Genomic DNA, 22,481 nt, shown 5'->3' with positions numbered 1-22,481 from the left:
TTAGCCGTGTCAACATGGTGATAGTAGATAGATTGAAATGGGTTAATTTGAGAAAGTGGTGAAATGTGATGAAATGAGGGATTTGGAGTGAAATTAGGAGTGGGTGATATGGGTGGTATGTGAATGTGAAGGAAATGGGTGATTGAAGGTGATTAGAAGTGAAATTGGAGAGGTTTGAAGAGTGAAACTGGGTTATCAATGGAGTTTTTCGTGTGGGAGACCGTGTGAATTGATGATGAGGCGGATGGAGTAGTTGAAAAGATGAAGAAATTCAAATTTTACACGCTTTCCTGTGAAACCACGCCGCGCGTGACCCATGCTACGCCGCGCGTAATACTAATTGTAACGGTCAAGAAATTCTTTCAAACAGGACACGCCGCGCGTAATAACCATCACGCGGCGCGTAATCACTTAGTCAGAGACTCCACATTTCTCCAGTTTTCACGCAGCGCGTGATGCATCACCACGCCGCGCGTGATAGATTCTGAAAAACTCCTTCCTCTGTGTTGAAGGATCACGCCGCGCGTGATTGTACTACGCCCCCGGCGTAGTAGAACTCTGTTCTGCCCTGTTTTGCTTCCGTCCTTGCTTCTGCTGCACACCTACCTACATACTTCAAAAGAAAACAAACTAAAACATTAGAAACTGTTGGGTTGCCTCCCAACCAGCGCTTGTTTAACGTCCCGATGCTTGACGTTCCATGCCCCTAAGGGTCATGGAGAAGAAGTGCCACCATGTGGCAAGTAGTGTGCATTCCAAGGTAACTTGAGGGCATGTTTAACAATATGATCATAGACCTGGACTTTAAAACATTGTGGGTCTCCATCATCACACTCCATCTTATCAAAGACATTGAATGTGACCTGCTGATCATCGGTCCTTAGCATGAGCTCGCCCATCTCTACATCGATTAGGGCACGGCTAGTTGCTAAGAAGGGTCTACCAAGGAGCAAGGGCTCCCAATCCCTAGTATCTTCTATGTCTAAGACCACAAAATCTGCGGGAAACACAAACCCAGCAACTTTAACCAACACATCATGGAGAATACCTTCCGGATGCACAACCGATCTATCCGCCAAAGAGAGACTCATCTTTGTCGGCTTTGCTACCGCTCCCGGTATCTTCTTCATCATTGATAACGGCATCAGATTAATGCTCGCACCCAAATCACACAAAGCCTTTTCAACAGTGAGCGTTCCAATGGAACATGGAATTGTAAAGCTCCCCGGATCTTTCTTTTTCTGAGGTAGCTTCCTTTGGATGAGAGCGCTGCACTCTTCCGTCATACTTACCATTTCATCATCTAATGGTTTTCTTTTCTTTGTGAGCAGCTCCTTCAAGAACTTTGCATAACTCGGCATTTGCTCCAATGCCTCAACCAATGGTATGGCCATCTCAAGCTTGTTCAACACCTTCATGAACTTCTTGAACTCCTTCTCCCGCTCAAGATTCTTAACTTTCTTTCTCCTAGGAAAAGGCATCCTAGCATACGGCGATTCATCAATCCCTTTACCTTTCTCAACCTTCTTACTCTCTTTTTCTTTTATCTCCCTCTGTTTTTCAACTTCTTCTTTCTCATCCTCACTAATCTCCACTTCCTTAGACAGATTTTCATTTTCTACTTCTCCCTCACGTCTCTCATTTTCAACTTCAACCTCTTGCTTATTTTCAACTTCTCCCTCATTGACCTTCTTTTTCAAGGGCTTCTCCACAGCTGGCCTTTCCGGTATCTCTCTACTCCTCAAAGTGATTCCATTGCAAGTTTCATTTTTCGGATTATCATGAGTGTTTCCACCGAAACCTCCTTGGTTTTGCAACATAGAAAACTGCCTTGACAGCTGACCCATTTGCACCTCAAGATTCTTTATAGACGCTTCATGATTCTTGTTGGAGGTTGCTTGACTTGATTTCATCGCTTCAAAGTTGCTTTGGGTCATGAGCATGAACTGATTTAGAGTCTCTTCCATTCTTGATGGAGGCCTTTGCTGCTGTTGCGGTGCACCTTGACCTTGCATACCGTTCCCCCACCCGGAACCGTTGTTATTATTGTTGTACGGCTTCCGGAAATTGGCTAGGTAGCGAGCCTCCTCTGAACCCTCCGGGAAGCATCCGCCATTTGGGTGATCCTGCAAACAAAAATCACAGCGCACATTGTCAATTTTACCTATTGGAGAAGATTGAACTTGCGGATTGGACAGCAGCTTCATCATTGCTTCCATTTGGCTAGTCATGAGCTTTTGCTGTGCCAATAGTGCTGTTTGAGTATCCAATTCCAACACTCCGCCTTTCTTTTTGGCTCCTCTATCATTAGTAGCTCTATACTCGTTTTGAGCCATGCTTTCCACCAATTCTCTTGCTTCAGTTTCATCACGGTTCTTCAACGAACCACCAGCTGATGCATCAAGTATCATTCGCGTTTGAGCCCTCAACCCTTGGGTAAACATTTGCATCTGATTGTGGCCGTCGAAACCGTGATTCGGACACCTTTTAAGACAAACTTTGAACCTCTCCCAAGCATCATACAACGTTTCACCATCCGCTTGTTCAAAGTTGCTAATTTCAGCCCTTCTTTCTAGGAACTTATGAATAGGGAAGTAGCGATCTAAGAACTTCCGCTCCAGCTGTCTCCAAGTCTCAATAGTTCCGGCGGGTATCGTGTCCAACCAATCTTTAGCACGGCCGGTGAGAGAATGCTTGAATAACCTAAGTCTTTTGTCCGATTCGCTCACCCCCGGTGGATCGGTATAGTCGCAGGCTTCGTAGAAGTGAGACAAGTGTAAATTCGGGCATTGAGCTTCCGATCCTGAATACGGATTTTCCTTTAGGGCGGAGAGGACCGTGTTCTTGATGTCGAATGAGACAGGATTCGCCGGCTGAAAGCCTTGATTTGCCAACGCGTCATTGTCTCTCCTCCCATAATCACCAAGGGTACGCTGATCACGGTCGTTTCGTGATCAAAATAATTTTAAAATAAGTAGTACAAGGTAGTGACCTTGGTCGTTTCGCAAGGACTCACGATCGGTTTAACAATATTAGAATGAATTTAAAGGTTGCAATTTGGGGTTTTTTTGTTTGTGGAAGCAATAACAGAGATTACGAATTTAATTAATATAAAAGCAATCAATCCATTGGTTTTAGGCAACTTTGTTTATCATCTATCATAGGTTCTTATATGAATATTCATACAGTTTATGCTTCGGCTGATTATAGAACTAATTTAACAAGCGAAAATCAGTTTTATAACGAATTCGTTGATTAAGCACCAGCGTGTTCGACTAACTATGGCGATGATCAAGCGTCACCAATAACACAGTTAAAAATCATCACAATAATTCGGCAGCCCTATTTTGCAAGCGAAAATAATATAACAATTTCCTATTCAGATTAATTTGAACAAGCGTTAATTAATTTGAATAGTCTCAATGTTATGAACATGAAACAAAATAATTAAGCATCAATTGCATCAACTCATACACAAAAGAGAGACAAGAAAATTGATATATGATAAGCATAAACATAACGATTTGCTATTAAAACCGAACCTCAAGATTCAAGAACAAAGTTCCTTACACCAATGGATCAATAGAAGTTTAGTTCTCCATGGAAGATGACGGCTGCTCTAGGGTTTGAATATTTCGTGAACAGTGAATAATTAACCCTAGCTGCCTTTTTTTCGGTTTAAATAATACATGGAACGGGCCTTAAAACAATTGGGCCGAAAAATATAAAGTTGTGCTGAATTAAATTCGTCTGGAACATAAACGCAATTATTTGACACACTTGCGCTCCGAACTGGGTTTTGGCCTCAACATAAAAGTCGTAGCTCTTGATCTCAGCTTTCCAACGCATCTTCCCACGCCTCAATCCGATATTTTTAACTCCAGTTATGACCTGCGGACCGGAAGGGTGTCAAAGTGCTATTTATTCATAAATTAAGTGCGAAAATAAAATAGAGTTAGAAATAAACTTAAATATAAAAACACCTTAAAATAGTGAAAATAGTAAATTAAACCATAGGAATACACTAGTACAATAGTAGAAGAATGTGCATTAAAATGCACTGATCAAATTCCCCCACACTTGAACTTTTGCACTCCGAGCAAAACTCAAATGAAAAATTTAAAAACAAATCACAAGCAGTCAACATATTCCAGGTTTCAAGCTTCAAACCTTGGGTCAAAATTCAAAGATTGGCACAATTCTTATCTATCAACTTTCAATAATAATCTTGCGTGTGTGTGTACTGTCTCCCACTGTCAACCAAAGTAATGTCAAGATCCCTCTCTGAAACTACCATTCTAGATGCTAAGTTGTCATTCTTTTCCTATAATTTTGGATTTAACCAGAATTTCAGACTAGGTGGGGGGGCTATTTCTTTTCAAGAGATCAAAAGCTTTTCAACATCAACTCAGGGGCAACTACCTTCAAGCTTTATTATAGTTTATTATTATTTATTGTTTTTAAGCTTTAGGTACTACTCCACCTTTTCACCTGACGGGATCTTACTTGTAATAAGTCCAACCTGTTACTCAGAGTAGAGCATCCTACACAACACTTGTTCCTCCAGTTTCGGGCACAGGAACTTGTTCCTCCAGTTTCGGGCACAGGAACTTATTATATTCATTAGTTTTAGCTCTTAAACAGTTTCCCTTTTTCTCAATTAATAGCAATGATCGGTCTATCTGTTACTCTAGCCTTTCCCCCACACTTAGTTCTAATCATACCTTCATTATATTCAAATTAGAGAACTTAGTCTAAAGAATAAATATTTCAGAGATTTATCTAGACATTACTAAGTTTGACAGTGTTCAAGCAGTTGTGCATTAAGTTGCAAAGACTATCATGTCAAGTATCAAAACAAAAAACTCCAAAAATTTCACTGACCTTACAGCTATCTGCCCTAGCCTTAGAACATGTGACTACTCATGATGATTTATTTTATTATTATTATTTATTTATTTTTTTTTAAAACACAAAAATGTAAATGTAAATGTAAAATGTCCCTCCCCCACACTTAAACCAGACAGTGTCCGCAATGTAATCTAAACATAAAGTGAGAGTAAAGGAAGGAACACACCCGAGGGGCTAAGGTGTAGCGGCTGGTGCTGGTGCTTCTATGTCTGGTGGTTTTGGTGGAAGCCCTTCCACACTTTTATGGAGCAGCTTCAACCGCTGTCCTTTTGCTTTGAAAACCTTGCCAGTACCTGTACTTTTAATTTCTATAGCACCAGAAGGAAAAACATTAGTCACGACAAAAGGGCCAATCCACTTGGATCGAAACTTACCAACCATATCTTTCAGTCGAGACTTAAACAGCAAGACTTTTTGGCCAACAAAAAATTTCTTTTTGGAAATCATCTTATCATGGAAGTGCGTAGTCTTTTCTTTATCATGGGAGTGTTTGGTTGGGGCAGCCGGAATGTCAAGAACTTTATCCGTACAGACCGCCTCATTGACAACAACTTCACCTGTATGAATGTTATTATCCTGCAAATCAGATTCAATCTTAGCACAAACAGAGCAAAGGTTAGTGTTAGTAACTAAATCCATATAAAAAACAGAATGTTCTTCCACGGGATGTTTCATGGCATCAAAAATGTTAAACTTAGCGACAATGTCGCCAAACTCCATGGACATGGTTCCATCATAAACATCAACTTTTGTTCTTGCCGTTCTCATGAATGGTCGGCCTAGAATGATGGGTGCCCTGGTGGAATTAGTTTCGCCCTCCATGTCTAGAATGTAGAAATCTGCAGGAAGAATCAAGTCATTAACTTGCACCAGGACATCTTCTACCTTCCCAGCAGGGCGGGCATTGCTCCTATTTGCTAATTGCACGATTAAACCTGTAGGCTGCAAAGGACCAAGATCAAGGTTATTATAAATAGAAGTAGGCATAACATTAATACCTGCTCCCAGATCAAGCATACAATTTTCAAACTTGCGATCCCCAATGGAACAGGGAATAGCAAAAACTCCTGGATCATCACACTTTTCTGGCATGGTCTGACTGATAACTGAGACATTAGCTGAGGAACCAGTTTTGGGCTGAATGAAAGCAGAAACATTTCGTCCCAAACTGATTCTCTCATTTTCCTTCAACTTCCTCTTGTGTGTGCACAAGTCTTTCAGGAATTTTGCATATTTAGGAATCTGTTTAATTGCATCAAGGAGAGGAATGTTAACCGCACATTTTCTGAATACATCTAAAATCTCCTTGTCTTCCTCAACTGTCTTCTTGATATTTTTCTGCACCCTTTGAGGAAAAGGAATTGGTGGCACATATACTCTTTCTTTTTCGGGTTCGGTCTCAATTGTAACAGAAGGAGGTTCAGGAGCAGATGATGATGCAACGGTTTTCTTCTTCTTTTTCTCTGGAGCTGGTTCTGACACTCTTCCGGATCTCAAAGTAATTGCACTCACATTCACATTCGGATTCGGCACTGTTTGTGCAGGAAGGTTACCCGAGCCTTGAGCTTGTAGTTGGCCTATTGCATTGACCATTTGTCCCATCTGCGTTGTCAGGTTCTGAATGCTAGCATCTGTTCGTTGTGCCAGTTGCTTGACAAGGTCTTCCAGTGAAGAAGTGGCTGGTGGGGCAGCAGGGGCTGCAGCTTGTGACTGATTCCCATATTGGAGGTTTTGATGATTCCTCCAACTAGGGTGATATTTGTTGGTGGAGAGGTCAGGATTGTTGTACCTGTTTTGATTGTAAAGGGCTGCTGCTGCTGCATATGCTTGAGGAAGCTCAGTTATTGTTTCATCTTGTAGAATGGGGCATGTATCAGTCGGGTGCTCAGAAGAAGTACAAATACCACACACTTTTGCTGGTTGAGCTTTGCTAACTGCCAACTTTTTCACCAAGGAAGTAAGTTCATCAATTCTAGCATCAAACTTGGTTTCGAGCGCCTTGATGGAGGAAGAGGAAGACTGAATCTCATTCACACTTGCAGAATTATTTCTAGTTGTAAACTGTTGCGAGTTGAGTGACATGTTTTCGATCAAGGCCTTTGCAGCAGCTGGAGTTTTATCAACAAGTGCTCCACCACTTGCAGCATCCAAAATGTTTCGATCCATTGGTAGCAACCCTTCATAGAAATATTGGATGAGTAATTGCTCGGTGATCTGGTGTTGGGGACAACTGGAAACTAGATGTTTGAATCTTTCCCAGTACTCTGCCAATGATTCGTTTCCTTGCCTAATGCCGCATATTTCTTTTCTGATTGATGCTGCTCTAGAAGCGGGAAAGTATCTCTCTAGAAAGACCTTCTTCAGATCATTCCAAGTTGAAACAGAATTTGGCTCAAGGTAGTAGAGCCAGTCTTTAGCAGCACCTTGTAACGAGAATGGAAAGGCTCTCAACTTGATGTGGTCTTCCGTGATACCTTCAGGCCTCAATGGTGTAGAACAAACTACCTGAAATTCCTTCAAATGCTTATGCGGATCCTCACCTGCAAGACCATGAAACTTGGGCAACAAATGTATCAAACCAGATTTCAATTCAAAAGGAATATCAACGTCAGTATATTGAATGCATAGACCATTGTAATTGACATCAGGAGCAGCAAGCTGCCTTAGTGTTCTTTGTTCAGCCATTATCAAAAGCAAGTTTAGAATCAAATAAAGTATGCAAAGAGAAACTATGTAAGAATCAGAATCAGACTCGTTAATGAAACAAATAGAAAGAAGAGATATGGTTAAAATAAATTCAAAAAAATATAAAAACACGAAATTTAGTCTAATTAAGTAAAATAAGAATTTTGGAAATTAGTTTGGAATTTTCTGAAACTATAAAAACAGAAATAAATTAAAATAAAATAGTAAAACACGGAATTTGGACTTTTTAGGTTGCCGTCACCTATTTTGTACCAAAATAGGGGATTTTAAACTCTGATTTTTTTCTGATGAACAGGTACAGGAAAAACTCGATTTAGAAAATATTTTCCAGAAAACTGTTTTTTTACGAAAACTGATTATTAGGGCACGTAAAATCCAGAAAACACGAGAAAGCAAAGGCTAGAACGCAACCACACAGAAACTGAGTCTAATATTAGATAAAATCAATTGAGAGTCCCCGGCAACGGCGCCAATTTGATCACGGTCGTTTCGTGATCAAAATAATTTTAAAATAAGTAGTACAAGGTAGTGACCTTGGTCGTTTCGCAAGGACTCACGATCGGTTTAACAATATTAGAATGAATTTAAAGGTTGCAATTTGGGGTTTTTTTGTTTGTGGAAGCAATAACAGAGATTACGAATTTAATTAATATAAAAGCAATCAATCCATTGGTTTTAGGCAACTTTGTTTATCATCTATCATAGGTTCTTATATGAATATTCATACAGTTTATGCTTCGGCTGATTATAGAACTAATTTAACAAGCGAAAATCAGTTTTATAACGAATTCGTTGATTAAGCACCAGCGTGTTCGACTAACTATGGCGATGATCAAGCGTCACCAATAACACAGTTAAAAATCATAACAATAATTCGGCAGCCCTATTTTGCAAGCGAAAATAATATAACAATTTCCTATTCAGATTAATTTGAACAAGCGTGAATTAATTTGAATAGTCTCAATGTTATGAACATGAAACAAAATAATTAAGCATCAATTGCATCAACTCATACACAAAAGAGAGACAAGAAAATTGATATATGATAAGCATAAACATAACGATTTGCTATTAAAACCGAACCTCAAGATTCAAGAACAAAGTTCCTTACACCAATGGATCAATAGAAGTTTAGTTCTCCATGGAAGATGACGGCTGCTCTAGGGTTTGAATATTTCGTGAACAGTGAATAATTAACCCTAGCTGCCTTTTTTTCGGTTTAAATAATACATGGAACGGGCCTTAAAACAATTGGGCCGAAAAATATAAAGTTGTGCTGAATTAAATTCGTCTGGAACATAAACGCAATTATTTGACACACTTGCGCTCCGAACTGGGTTTTGGCCTCAACATGAAAGTCGTAGCTCTTGATCTCAGCTTTCCAACGCATCTTCCCACGCCTCAATCCGATATTTTTAACTCCAGTTATGACCTGCGGACCGGAAGGGTGTCAAAGTGCTATTTATTCATAAATTAAGTGCGAAAATAAAATAGAGTTAGAAATAAACTTAAATATAAAAACACCTTAAAATAGTGAAAATAGTAAATTAAACCATAGGAATACACTAGTACAATAGTAGAAGAATGTGCATTAAAATGCACTGATCATACGCCTTGGCGGTTGAGGAACCGGTGGAATCTGCTCTTCTTCCATTGTTGCTGCAGTCCGTCCTTGACAGTCCGGTGTATCCCTTAGCAAAGTTGTTCCCCTTGAAGCTTGAGCTTCCCTTGTTGCCTTTCGAATTGCGCGAGCTGTCTTTTCAATCTCTGGATCAAATTGCAGCTCTTGAGGACCTGTTCTCCGCATGCACAATGAAACACACAAGTAGAACGCTCCGGGAGAAAAATATAAAACAGAAAAAAATAAGAAAACACAGAAAATATGAACACTATCGCCTTGTCGAATCAATCACAATCCCCGGCAACGGCGCCAAAAACTTGATGGATTATTTCGCAAGTGAACGAATTACCACGTAGTAATAAAAATATCGATCCACAGGGATTGTGTGATTAAACTAGTCGAAACGTGTTCATAGACATTATGCAAAAACAGAACATGTATGGGGGTTGATTGAGTGATCAATTGGTAGAAAACGAATGCTTAGAGAATAATGGAAAAACGAGGTAGAATCATCGGAATCATCTAGTCTATAGCTAACCGCATGCAACCTACAATGTCATAAGAACTACTCAAGTGTTCACAACTAGATCGACAAATTAGTGAATCGCAATCTCTTGTCAAAATCCACTCTATTCGTTGTCGATACTCCCCCGATCTCTCGGGCGGAAGCTACCTACAACGAATGATATTACCGCGCGTCAATCGTTCGCTACACTCTATGCCTCAATCTCTCGACCGGAGACACTCGAGTGCTCAATGCAATTCAGTTCAGACATTAAATCAATACTCTCGCACGTGACTTAACTCGAAATCATTATAACACTAATGCAGGATTATAAAGCATTAAAATCAGATTGCATTTGATGAACACTATAGAGAGAGTACAATCTTACAACAATTGCAGGTTACATTCAGCTGAACTACATCCTAAACTATCCTAGATCCTACCTCTAAAGGAGTTTAGCTCCTCATCGTTCTTCGTTCGCTTCCTCGCTTCATCGCCATGGCTTGTGAATCCATGCTCTCGATGTGCTTGGAGCTCTCCGCTGGAGTGTTGAATCACGATCTTCAAGTTCCAAAACCAGAATGTAGTGAAAAGTTGCAGAAGTTTTCCAACCCGAAAACAGAATTATGCAGAAACTATATATACAGAATGCAACCACGCCGCGCGCCAGATCTATCACGCCGCGCGTGGTTGCAAATCCATCAACTACGCCGCGCGTGATAACAGAATCACGCGGCGCGTGATCAAGTCAGAGAGCAATCTTCATCTTCAACAAAGCTTCACGCCGCGCGTGGTAAGGCATCACGCCGCGCGTGATAAGAGTGAAAATCTTGGCTCCCTGTGAGCTCCATCACGCGGCGCGTGATGGGCTACGCCCCCAGCGTAGTGAAAATCCTCTATTTCCTGCAATTTTTCCTGTTTTCTTGCAAATCAAGTAATCAAGCTTATGGTTAGATTTCTCTTCTATTTATTGCTAAAAACCTACTAAAATGCATCTAATGTTGCTAAAATAGGCATGGATTAGAGGGTGTGACGATTCGTCATCACCAATCATCTTCGTTATGTTGATTACAAAGTGGACATAATAACAAACAAGAAACACGCTTCTCTTGTAGTCGCATACGGGTAGGTAAGCACCCATTAGCAATCCTCCATAGGAGATGTTTAGCTTTTGGAGGTGAACGGATTGCCCAAAGGCTACCCCAATCTCTCTGTTGAAAACTCATATCAGCTTTGCCTGTCACATTCATCATTAGTTTATATCCACTTTTAACACTATAATGACCATGCATATCATCGGCCCAAATCAATTTATCATTCTCAAGCATATCATGTAAAGGAGTCTCAAGAATACAGTTTACAATATGCAAAGGAAATATGGAAAAGCCTAATAAAATCGCACAATCATAAAATTAATAATAAATTAATAATAAAGCATCTGTTATGAATATATTAGTAGATGTCCATTAGTCTTGGCCCATATTCATTGGCCCATATATTTTCCTATAAATAGAGCATATGATACAATGTGATATACACCTTGAATAGAACAATACAAGAGTCTATTCTCTCTTCTCTTTCTCTCCTTCATCTCTTCTTCTCTATTCTTGTTATTCTCTAGGAATAGTTCATAACACGTTATCAGCACGATAGTCTCTCCTCTTTCAAAAAAGGTATAACAACAATGGGAATTGACAATTTTATTTTATGTATGAATTTTTTTTTATTCTATTTTTTCAGATCATTTTGTTCTTCTCGTTTTTTTATATATTAATTCACAAACCTACGATCCAGAAGTATCGTGGTGATATGAATCCTGAAGATTCATAGTGTGATGAAATTTTAAAATATGAATCCTGAAGATTCATAGTATGATGAAATTTTAAAATATAATCCTGAAGATTCATAAGCATACGCTTATAAAAGTAACGTAAAATATCTTTTAAAATATGAATCCCGAAGATTCATAGATATAATATGATGAAATTTTAAAATATGAATCCCGAAGATTCATAGATATAAGTAAAATCAATATCTTGTTAATCTTTTAGAAGAATTCAAAAACATCAATCCCTGAAGGATTGGATAAATAATTGATTTGATTTGTTATACAATTCTTGAACAATTTAAGAACCAATTTTTATTCTCCATAATTCTTGAAGAATTCATTACGGATACATCTTTGAAGGATCGTACAATTAGATCTATTATATAGTTCTCAAAGAACTTAAAAATTCAAATTTTGTCCTCCATGAAATCTTGATGAATTCAATTGTGACACATCCCTGAAGGATGTACAAAATAATTGATAAGATCTATTATAGAGGTTTTGAAGAACTTATGAATGATTCAATATATATGCATCCTAAAGGATTGTACACAAAAAAAGAAAGATTATTCTTACATTATATTATATAGTTCTTGAAGAACTTCCTATACATGCATCTCTGAAGGATGACTTTATCAATTTATAATTTTCATTGGATTTATTTATTTACTATAATAATAATAAAAACAAACTAAACATACATATATCATGCGCCATTTTTTTTAGAATACTTCATGTATGTTGCTCATAATCTATACATATCATGTTAGAATTTTTAGTTAAAAAAAAAAGAAAAAAAAAAGTACAATCATATGCTAATTTACGTTACCTATTCTATGCATATGCCAATTTTTTTTCAATAACTTACTAATTAATATATGTTACATTATAATTATTATTATAGGTTACATTATAATTATTATTAATTTCATTATGTTACTATTTAATTTGTATTATAAACTTTTATGTTACATTATATTAATATTAATAAAGATAATTGGAATTTTTTATTTGACTGTGTTTACTATGTTTATCTAATTATTTGCTTAATTTTATTATTTGATGATAGTATATATCAATGATAAATGAATGAAAAATTATTCCCAGAAGTGAATGAAATCCGATCCACTGATGTTACTCCATTCCCAGAAGTGAATGTAGTAACACAAGATTACCATGAAAAAAAAATTGTGGTCATGGTAATAGTCATGACCGTGTTAATTTTAAAATTAAAGTGGGCAAATTAGTTCCCGAAGAACTAAGGAAGAAAAAGGGAAAATCCAATTGAATGCATAAGGAATAAATTATTCTTTTTCTTTGACGCAAGGAATAAATTATTCTTAATCATTATGAAGATCACTTGTGATATAGTTCTTGAAGAATTAATGTTTTAATAATAATGATCTCCGATGGATCACTCAAAGAATATGGATTTCCCGAACCATTGTTAATGAAAAATTATTTGTATAGTTCTTGAAGAACTTAAAATTCAATATTAAAGCATTTCTTGTAGTATCGCTCAAGAACAATTTTTCATAATCAATGTTTATGAATATTGGTGGTATAATTCTTGAAGAACTAATATTTTAATATAATATCCCTAAAGATATAGTTCTTGAATAAGCAAAAATTTAATATCAAGTATTCTAGAAGGATTGGAAAATTGTAATTTTCCATAGCCATTGTTGATAGAGATATATTGTTAAGTTCCTGAAAAACTTATAAAATTTTACAACATGATTACAATCTATATGATATATTTGAACTTGGTATAAGATAGACCAAAATTAAAGAAAATCAATAGAAAAATTATTTATGTCTCTTGAATATGCTCTTGAAGTAGCAACTTTGAAAAGAAAAAAAATAAGTTCAAGAATATTTTGTATATCCATTGTTGTACATACATTGGATGAATATTATTGATATATTAAACTCATGATTGAATGCATGGTTCATACGTTTTTTTTTTCCTCTCATAATAATGATTATTCTTTGCTCTTAAAAAAAAAAAAATTCTTTGCAAACATAAACTGACTTTAATTATTCGGTTACATATTTAAATCAATTGATTGATTTGAATTTTAAAATCTTTTAATTGTTACTATATTTTAATTTCTAATTCTACTGAAATCCACATAAGCATTATTTTGTTATACTTTATTTTTACTCTTTTAATTCTCATACAAATAAATTATTACTATTTTTTTTATTGTGTTCCACCGAAAAGATTTTTTTTGTAGAAACATATTTGTTTAGCTTGAAAATATTCATTGATTCTACTATTCATGAAAAATTGAATTTTATATTTGGTAGTACGAAAATTATTGAAGGCTCCAGAAGAATCAATGCATTGTTATATCGAGAAACGAAGTGGCACTTTGCTAATGTATTTTATATTTTAAGTCTTAAAGAGATTTGTTACTGAAGGATATTCACATAAATGAATATCATATTGAAACAAGAAACGACGGAGATATTTTATCTCTATATTACGAGACATATTATCAACTTTTGTCTCTAGTTTGTGGTGTACTTATGATATTAGTGCAACTTAAGCACATGTTCAAGTAAACCAGAAGTTTACAAATAAATCATATTATTTTTGTCATTGGCAAGATCAGTTGGGTCATTTCTGGTCTATTATGATGCGAAATTTTTTTTATGGATATGTATTGAATGGCCAGAAGTTCATTCAATCTAACACTTTTTGTGTATTACTAGTTCCCGAAGAAAATTGATAAATTTAGTAAACGAGCGTCTCTTATTTTATATATAAGGTGATATTTATAAATCAATACACCGATCATGTGGACCAATTAAATTTCTATAATTTTAAAAGATCCATCAACTAAATGGTCACATGTATGTTAGTTATCAACTCACAACCAAAAATTTGTGAGATTATTTTTGAGAGCTCATTTTATATATATATAAAAAAAAATTCTAGAAAGTATTTGATAAGTATCATATGTTAATTGAAATTTATACCAAACATCTTGTAGAATATGTTCATACAAACAAAAATAATAATGGACTTGAAGATCAATTCTTTAGACGTCTAAAGTTAATTACATGGTCGATACTTATGAGATCAATACTTCTAAGTTCTATTTTATATTTTGGGAACATTTAAATATATATGTTGAGATATTGATTCGCTGAAGCCAATATGTTATTATACAAAAGTCTTCCCCTTAACTTGCAATTAAGTTTAGTTTTATAATCTAATATTTTTTATATAAGCATTTTTGGATGTGTTGGTATGTTCCAATTGCTCCAATATAATGCAATACGATGAATTATTAAAGAATATTGGGAAAATATATTTGATATGACTCTTCGTCCCTTATAAATTATATTGAGCCAATAATTAGGGACTTGTTTATAGCCCAGAAGGAAAATATTCAAGTGATGATGAATTAGTTTTCCCAATATTAGGGGGAGGAAATTAGCAGCTGAAAAATATGAACCAGAAGTTCAAATGAATCACTTGAAATAAATAGTTATTATTATCTCATCTTGATCCTCATATAAAATAGATTGAACCAGATGTTCAAAAGATATATCATTTGCAAAGTTTATGAAATCAACTATCAGCTGCTAATGCTCCAATCAAAATGGATGTCCCTGTTGGACAATCTTATATTGCAAATGAATTTTAACCACCCTGTAGCGTGGTAGGTCGGTCGGTTCCAAAGATAAAAATCCTCAAATAAGAAAAGGAGCTAAAAAGAAAGATGACCCAAGTGAGGATATAAAAAGATTATTTGACATAATTAATTTTCTAGTTCCATCAGAACTTATCAGGTACCTGAAATTTATGAAAATAAAGAGATCTCGACAAATTATGTCATGAATGGAATCCGATGAAACCGAAAGAAAATCAACGTTGACGGTGTTTATTTATATAATATAGCGCTATATATGATAAGAAATAATGAGGATCATAAATCAAAGTCTATTAAGGATTATAGACAATGAAATGATTGACTAAATAGATAGACGTAATTGATACAAAATTAAACTAGCTTTGCAAAGCGGAACGTTTTTGGACCAATAGTCCATTCCATCTGCAGATGGAAATAATTCGATATGAATAAATTTTCAAGAGAAAAATAATGAAAATCAAATATTTAGAGTTTGAATTGTTATTCAAGTATATTGATAAACGTCTATATTTTATTTTCAATAAGCATATTCACCTAAAGTGAATTTCAAAACTTCTTTGAAATTAATTAAGTTGAGTAGCATATGAAATACTCAATTTATGTGAAATATGTGTTTTAACGTATTTGACTGGCTCACTGGATAATGATGATTATATGAAAATCCCAGAAGGATTTAATTTTCGTAAGACACATATATATTGGAGAGATGACTTAATAAACATGAATAAGTCTCCTTATATACTCGAGCAACATCTATATGCATGTTGTATAATATTCCTGTTGAATATTTCCAAGTGAGAAATATGAAAATGACAATTTGTTCATTTTAAGAAAATATTTGGCAATGAATTTGATATATTTAAGATTTATGTCGATGATAAAAATATGATCAAGAGACTCCTGAAGAGCTTGAGATATTGTCATTTCTTACAAAATAAGTATTTGAAGAATATTTTGTGAATCATGAAGTTTATATACAGAAGGTTCTAAAATGATTCTATATGAAAGATAAAATCAGTTACGTTTTGTAAGATCACCGATGTAAATAAATGTCATTTTAGAGTTCGAGTAAATGATGAAGAACTATAATAACAATCTCATGAAATAAAATGATGCGGAAAGTTTAGCACTATATGAAATAGATCAAGAATGTGATTTGTTTTGAAGTACGCTATTCACCAGATACAAGGGGTTGTGATTTTTCTAATAAAGGGTTTTTGCTACAATTCAACATGAAGATCATATCACAAACACTGCTAATTTGAAGAATATAATAACGAAGATATAAGATTGTCAACACGTCATCACCAATCGTCAAAGCTTTGGAGCAACTAATATTGAAGATTATTTGACATTTTTCTTCTTAGATATATTTGTATTTATCAGGGGGAGATATAAATATGTTATGCACTCTTTTTCCCTTCACCATGGTTTTATCCCACTGGGTTTTCCTGGTAAGGTTTTTAATGAGGCAGTTCACACACAAAAGACTATGTACTCTTTTTCCTTCACTAGGATTTTTTCCCAATAGATTTTTTTCTAGTAAGGTTTTAATGAGGCATATCCTCAATGGACATCTAAGGGGGAGTGTTATGAATATATTAGTAGATGTCAATTAGTCTTGGCCCATATTCATTGGCCCATATATTGTCCTATAAATAGAGCATATGATACAATGTGATATACACCTTGAATAGAACAATACAAGAGTCTATTCTCTCTTCTCTTTCTCTCCTTCATCTCTTCTTCTCTATTCATGTTATTCTCTAGGAATAGTTCATAACAGCATCATCAATATCTTATCTTACCTTTGCATTCACAAAAAAAAAAAAAAATCTTACCTTTCTCATTTATGAATTCTGATTGAATAATCACAACTTTCAGGCTATATTATAAAGTATTTTCCATTCTTAATAATAAGAAGACACTAAGAAATTCTCATTTAGTATAATTATTATCTATGCGTCTATCTACATTCACAGAAAGAGTCTATAAAAAGGCACTAAACAGCATAAGCTGCACCAAAATATTAATCCTCCATAGATCTACTTAAGCCACAGCAAGCGCCTCTAGCAACAATGAGTAAACATTCCTTTCTTACCCTTCTTTTCTTTTCCCTTTATTTCATTATTTCTTTTTCCCATGCACTAAACAATGGTTTTAGTGTTGAGCTTATCCACCGTGACTCTCCAAAATCACCTCTATACCAACCAACACAAAACAAATACCAACATCTTGTCAATTCTGCACGTCGTTCCATCAATCGAGCCAATCATTTCTATAAAAATTCCCTCACTAATACACCTCAATCAGATGTAATCCATGAAAGCGGTGAGTATTTGATGACTTATTCAGTTGGTACTCCACCGTTCAATATATATGGTATTATTGATACAGGTAGTGACATTGTTTGGCTTCAATGCGAGCCTTGTGAACAATGTTACAATCAAACCACTCCTATATTTAATCCTTCAAAATCGTCAAGTTACAAAAATATTCCTTGCTCTTCTGACTTATGCCAATCTGTGAGAAGCAGCTCTGGTAAAGACCAAAATATTTGTGAATATACTATTAAATATGGTGATCATTCTCATTCACAAGGAGATCTTAGTATTGAGACTCTTACATTGGATTCCACGACGGGTCATTCTGTTGCATTTCCCAAAACTACTATAGGATGTGGACACCAAGGTTTTAAATTGCGGACCGCATCACCTGATGCGGCCGCAATATTGCGGATGCGGTAGGCACTGCAACCGCATCGGACCGCAATTGCGGTGTGAACTCAAATCACACGTGATGCCGCAACGCAACCGCAACGCAACAGCATTTCACCGCAACACAACGGAGTTTTGACTGCAACGGCCGCAACGGTTCAATCCAATATTCCTTTTCGTAAAAATTCAGAGAATCTCACCTTTATTTTTTCCTTTATGTCCTTTCATTTTAGAGTTTCTGTCTTCTTATGTCTCGATGACTTAAAAATGAATCAAAATTTATATAGAATTATAAGTAAAAGATATATAAGGAATTACAATAATTATAGTATTTTTTCTGTGTTTGTGCGGATAAAAAATTATTTCACGTCGCAACGGCCGCAATTGCATCGCAGTGTCCGCATTAGCCGCAATCGCAATACCTGCAACCGCAACCGCATCCACAACCGCAACCGCAATTTAAAACCTTGGTGGACACAGTAATACAGGGACGTTTCACGGAGCAGCCTCTGGTATAGTTGGTCTAGGACTTGGAGCAGCGTCTCCTACAACACAACTGAAGTCTTCAATTGGTGGTAAATTCTCTTATTGTTTGCTGCCATATTCAGATGAGTCAAACAGGACGAGCAAACTCAATTTTGGAGAAGCCGCTGTTGTTTCTGGTGATGGTGTTTCGTCGACTCCTTTAGTAAAAAAGGACCCTCCAATTTTTTACTATTTGACATTGGAAGCATTTAGTGTGGAAAACGATAGAGTATTATTTTCAGAGGGTAGTGGTGATGAGGGTAACATCATAATTGATTCAGGTACAACATTGACGCTTTTACCCGATTATGTTTATACAAATTTGGAATCAGCTGTGGTAGAAAAAGTGAAACTAGACCGTGTTGATGATCCTAATCAAATATTCAGCCTTTGTTATAGCATCACATCAGATGATTATGATTTTCCTCTAATCAAAGCACATTTTAAAGGCGCAGATGTGCAATTGCATTCTACTAGTACCTTTGTTAAAGTAGCTGATGGCATTGTTTGCTTTGCTTTTCAGTCATCTGAAATTGGTCCAATCTTTGGGAACTTAGCTCAACAGAATTTGTTGGTTGGTTATGATATTCAACAAAATATCGTGTCGTTTAAGGCTACAGATTGTACCAAGCTGTAATAAATGTAATTTTTGTTTACTCAATTTCTTAAATTCATATTTATAATAAGAGAAATGCTACTTATAGCGAATATTTGTATCTCCAATGTGTAGCGAATAGGGTTGGGAAAGGTTAGGCCAGGCTCAGGCCTTACGGTCTATCAAATGTTATTTATTTTGGTCTGGCCTGAGTCTTTTTAAAGTCGACCTTGTAGCCTATTTAAAAGTTTGTGTTACATAAAGGTCTCTATATAGTCTTTTTAAATAAGCTAAACAGGCCTTAGAAGCTTATTTCACATTTAAATTTTTATAATTTCTACAACATTAAGAAAAAGTTAATAAAATGATTATCACAATAATTAAAAGTTAATAAAATAACAAATATGATTAAATAATAATAATATTTTTTCTTTGGCAAAAAAAACATAAATAATAATAATTAAATATAAACAGGCCGGCCTATCAAATTTTGTAGATTTTTTTAGAAGCATGAGTCTGGCTTATTTATGTAAACATGTTTTTTTCAAAGTTTAAGCCTGACATTTTTAATAAACAGGTCAGGTCAGGCTTACACAAGTCAGGCCAAAGGCGCCTGTAGGCCGCCTGGCCTATTTCCAACCCTACTGTGAATCATGTGCCATCCATTAGCGGAACCGATTTGCATAATTTCCGTTAATTTAATTTACTCTGTTTATCTCTTCTCTGATTCTCTCCCATCCTCGTCTTTCATACTATAATACAATTGCACATTTCGCTTTTGTTACTATTTGTACATCTATCTATGTATATAAATCCTAGATAGTTCTTCTACCACTAATCTTAATCCTAATTGTATCAATTAATCATAGTCTTTAGATCATTTCTTTTTGTGGATAAATCAAGAGTTAGATAATAAGTGAAACAATCACCTCTAATTTTAATGTTTTTTTAATGACAAACCTTTTGATTCACATTCCCACTATGATAAAATTGGTTTTGTGAATTAATTATTTTATAATATATTATATCCCTCCTCATACATATATGGGCATGTGAAATTTCTATTTGGAAGAGTTATTAGTGTTGTAGAAGAATGATATGTTTCTGAAATTTTATGATTTTATTGTATCTTTCTTTTTCTTTGTATTTAACAAGTGAGACTATTTTGCAAGTATATATAGACTTTGATGCTCTTTATTCTATTTTAACACTTTATCATAGTCATTGTATAACCCTTCTACCCAACCTTCTTTCCCATCCTTATTTCTTCATTTATTTCCCTTTTAATATTCAAGATTTTTTTTTCTTAGAATTCTTATTGTCTAATTTGTGATATTTCCGTAGTGGGACTTTGCATGATATTTACGAAACACTACAAATAAATTGTTTGAAATGCAATTACAAATATAATTCATATTGTTAATAGTTTTAATTAAGTTTTATTGCTAATATTATTTTGATAATATCTATTGTTTCAATTATTAATTTATTATTGATACAAACCCACTTGGGGTTGGTCGAGTGGTGTTGGCTTGGGCCCTTGGAGTATGCTCCTCTCAAGGTCTCAGGTTCGATTTCCACTGGTGCCAATTTCGGTGGGCTAAGTCCATACAGAGAAAAAAAACTCTGGCTTTAAATGGGGCCCCCGCAAGTGGGTGGTGAGATTTGTAACACCCAAACCCATTATTTATATATTTCTACCTTTAGTAAAATCTTTTTCAAAATACGCAACGGAAAATCACATTTAATTTATTGAATATCGGTTCGAGTATTACACTCCTCTATCAAAATAATACTAATGTAATTAATTAGTAGAAATAGTGTTTATACAAATCTTTGAATCAAATAATGTATTTATTGATTATACAAAACAACCTAGATAAGGAGACTCTATATACATATAAAACCCCTTTTTCCCGTGTCACAATCAGAGCGGAGCTTCACCAACGACTCGACATCGAATACCACAAAATCCTGTAAAATCTGGACCCCCAACGGTCCAGCACATAACATATAAAAGAGAGTTAGATAACATACTCAAAATATACAAGTGTAAGTAAATGGTACTTAAACACTTCTTCATAAAAACATGCATAATCATACATTATACATATACATCACCATCATTCATGCATATTCATATATCATGCATATACTTCATTTATCACCTAATCAATCATCCACAAAATACACCAAACATATAGTTTCACGTCGTCTCGGACAATACCAAAACATCAACAAATACATTGTTCAGATTATGGTCATGACGGACCCTGCGTTGTTCATTTTATAGTCATAACGGACTATGCTCCTCACATACGGATTAACAATCAACATTTACCAAGTACGTGTCAAACATCATCTATCATAAAATGCATACATAATCCCTAATGCAATCTAATGCTTCACATTCATGCTATGTCCTCTAGACACCTCTAATGCATGTGGTACCATCTTCTTTATTAGAGTATCTCACCTCTAATATCCTTCTTTATCGGATAAATATAATCCGATATCCTCCTTTATTGGAATATCCAATATCACATATATTCATGAATGCATGTATATGTTTTTCATGAATTCACTCACAATCATTTTAATTAGCATTAAGCTCTTCCTTTACTAATGTGGAACACTATCCAACATTACTTCTTTATTAAGATAACACTATACCTTAATATACGTCTTTATTAGAATAACATAATTCTAATATCCTTCTTTATTAAGTTGATTAACACCTTAATATACTTCATACATGATTAACAATCAATTAACGATTAGCAAAGAGCATTATAAGCAATAACATGCATCAACAATCATGTAAGAATAAGACACTGATTTGAAACTACATGCAAAGGAAGATAGCAGATGAAAATTTGTGAAATCTGCAACATTTTCGCCTGAGGCGAAACATTTTCGCCTGGGGCGAAATAATTCCTGAAGTACTGGTTTGCTCACTGATCAATTTTTGCCTGGGGCGAAACATTTTCGCCTGGGGCGAAATAACTGCAGAATGAACTGGTTGCTCACTGATCAATTTTCGCCTGGGGCGAAACAAATTTCGCCTGGGGCGAAATTCTGGCGTTTTCTACACCAATGACCCAAAAATCCCATTTTTCATGTTATAAATCCCAAAAGAGTTTGTATTCAAGCTTAACAAACATAGATAAACACAAAAGGACAGTTCATTTCTCAGATCTACGTCATAAACATCGAAAAAGTAAAGATTGAACACTTTTTCATCAAAACTCTCAAGAACACAAAGTTCTTGAGTTTAATCTTTCATAAACTCGTTTTTTAATCATTAAATCCGTTCATTAATCATGTTAAAAGCATGTTAAACATATTAAGAACCTTAGGAACGATTTCCATCAAGAAAATCCGTCCTAAGCTAAAACGAAAATG

General features: G+C 35.2%; 1 protein-coding gene and 1 non-coding gene across 2 annotated transcripts; both read left to right on the top strand.

The window, feature by feature from the left end:
* Nucleotides 1–2,466: 2,466 nt before the first annotated feature.
* Nucleotides 2,467–2,572, top strand: LOC123900188. Its single transcript, XR_006805839.1, has one exon. It is a non-coding gene; the product is annotated as a small nucleolar RNA R71 (small nucleolar RNA).
* Nucleotides 2,573–17,317: 14,745 nt separating this feature from the next.
* LOC123893789 (aspartic proteinase CDR1-like) lies at nt 17,318–19,118 on the top strand. The gene is made up of 3 exons (XM_045943586.1): nt 17,318–17,780; nt 17,841–17,930; nt 18,445–19,118. The coding sequence occupies exons 1-3, from the start codon at nt 17,318–17,320 to the stop codon at nt 19,116–19,118; spliced, it is 1,227 nt and encodes a 408-aa protein (XP_045799542.1).
* The last annotated feature ends 3,363 nt before the right edge of the window (nt 19,119–22,481 follow it).

This window comes from Trifolium pratense, linkage group LG7 (genome assembly GCF_020283565.1).
Source record: "Trifolium pratense cultivar HEN17-A07 linkage group LG7, ARS_RC_1.1, whole genome shotgun sequence".
Classification (NCBI taxonomy): domain Eukaryota; kingdom Viridiplantae; phylum Streptophyta; class Magnoliopsida; order Fabales; family Fabaceae; genus Trifolium; species Trifolium pratense.
The sequence above is the reverse complement of the archived record's forward strand: the minus strand, read 5'-3'. Positions and strand labels throughout refer to the sequence as shown.

Excerpts from the sequence above, each read along its gene's own strand:
- LOC123893789 (XM_045943586.1), top strand. The coding sequence starts at position 17,318 with ATGAGTAAACATTCCTTTCTTACCCTTCTTTTCTTTTCCCTTTATTTC. Across the intron at positions 17,781-17,840 it reads ATCTGTGAGAAGCAGCTCTG|GAGATCTTAGTATTGAGACT; the intron begins GTAAAGACCAAA and ends CTCATTCACAAG. Across the intron at positions 17,931-18,444 it reads TATAGGATGTGGACACCAAG|GGACGTTTCACGGAGCAGCC; the intron begins GTTTTAAATTGC and ends ACAGTAATACAG.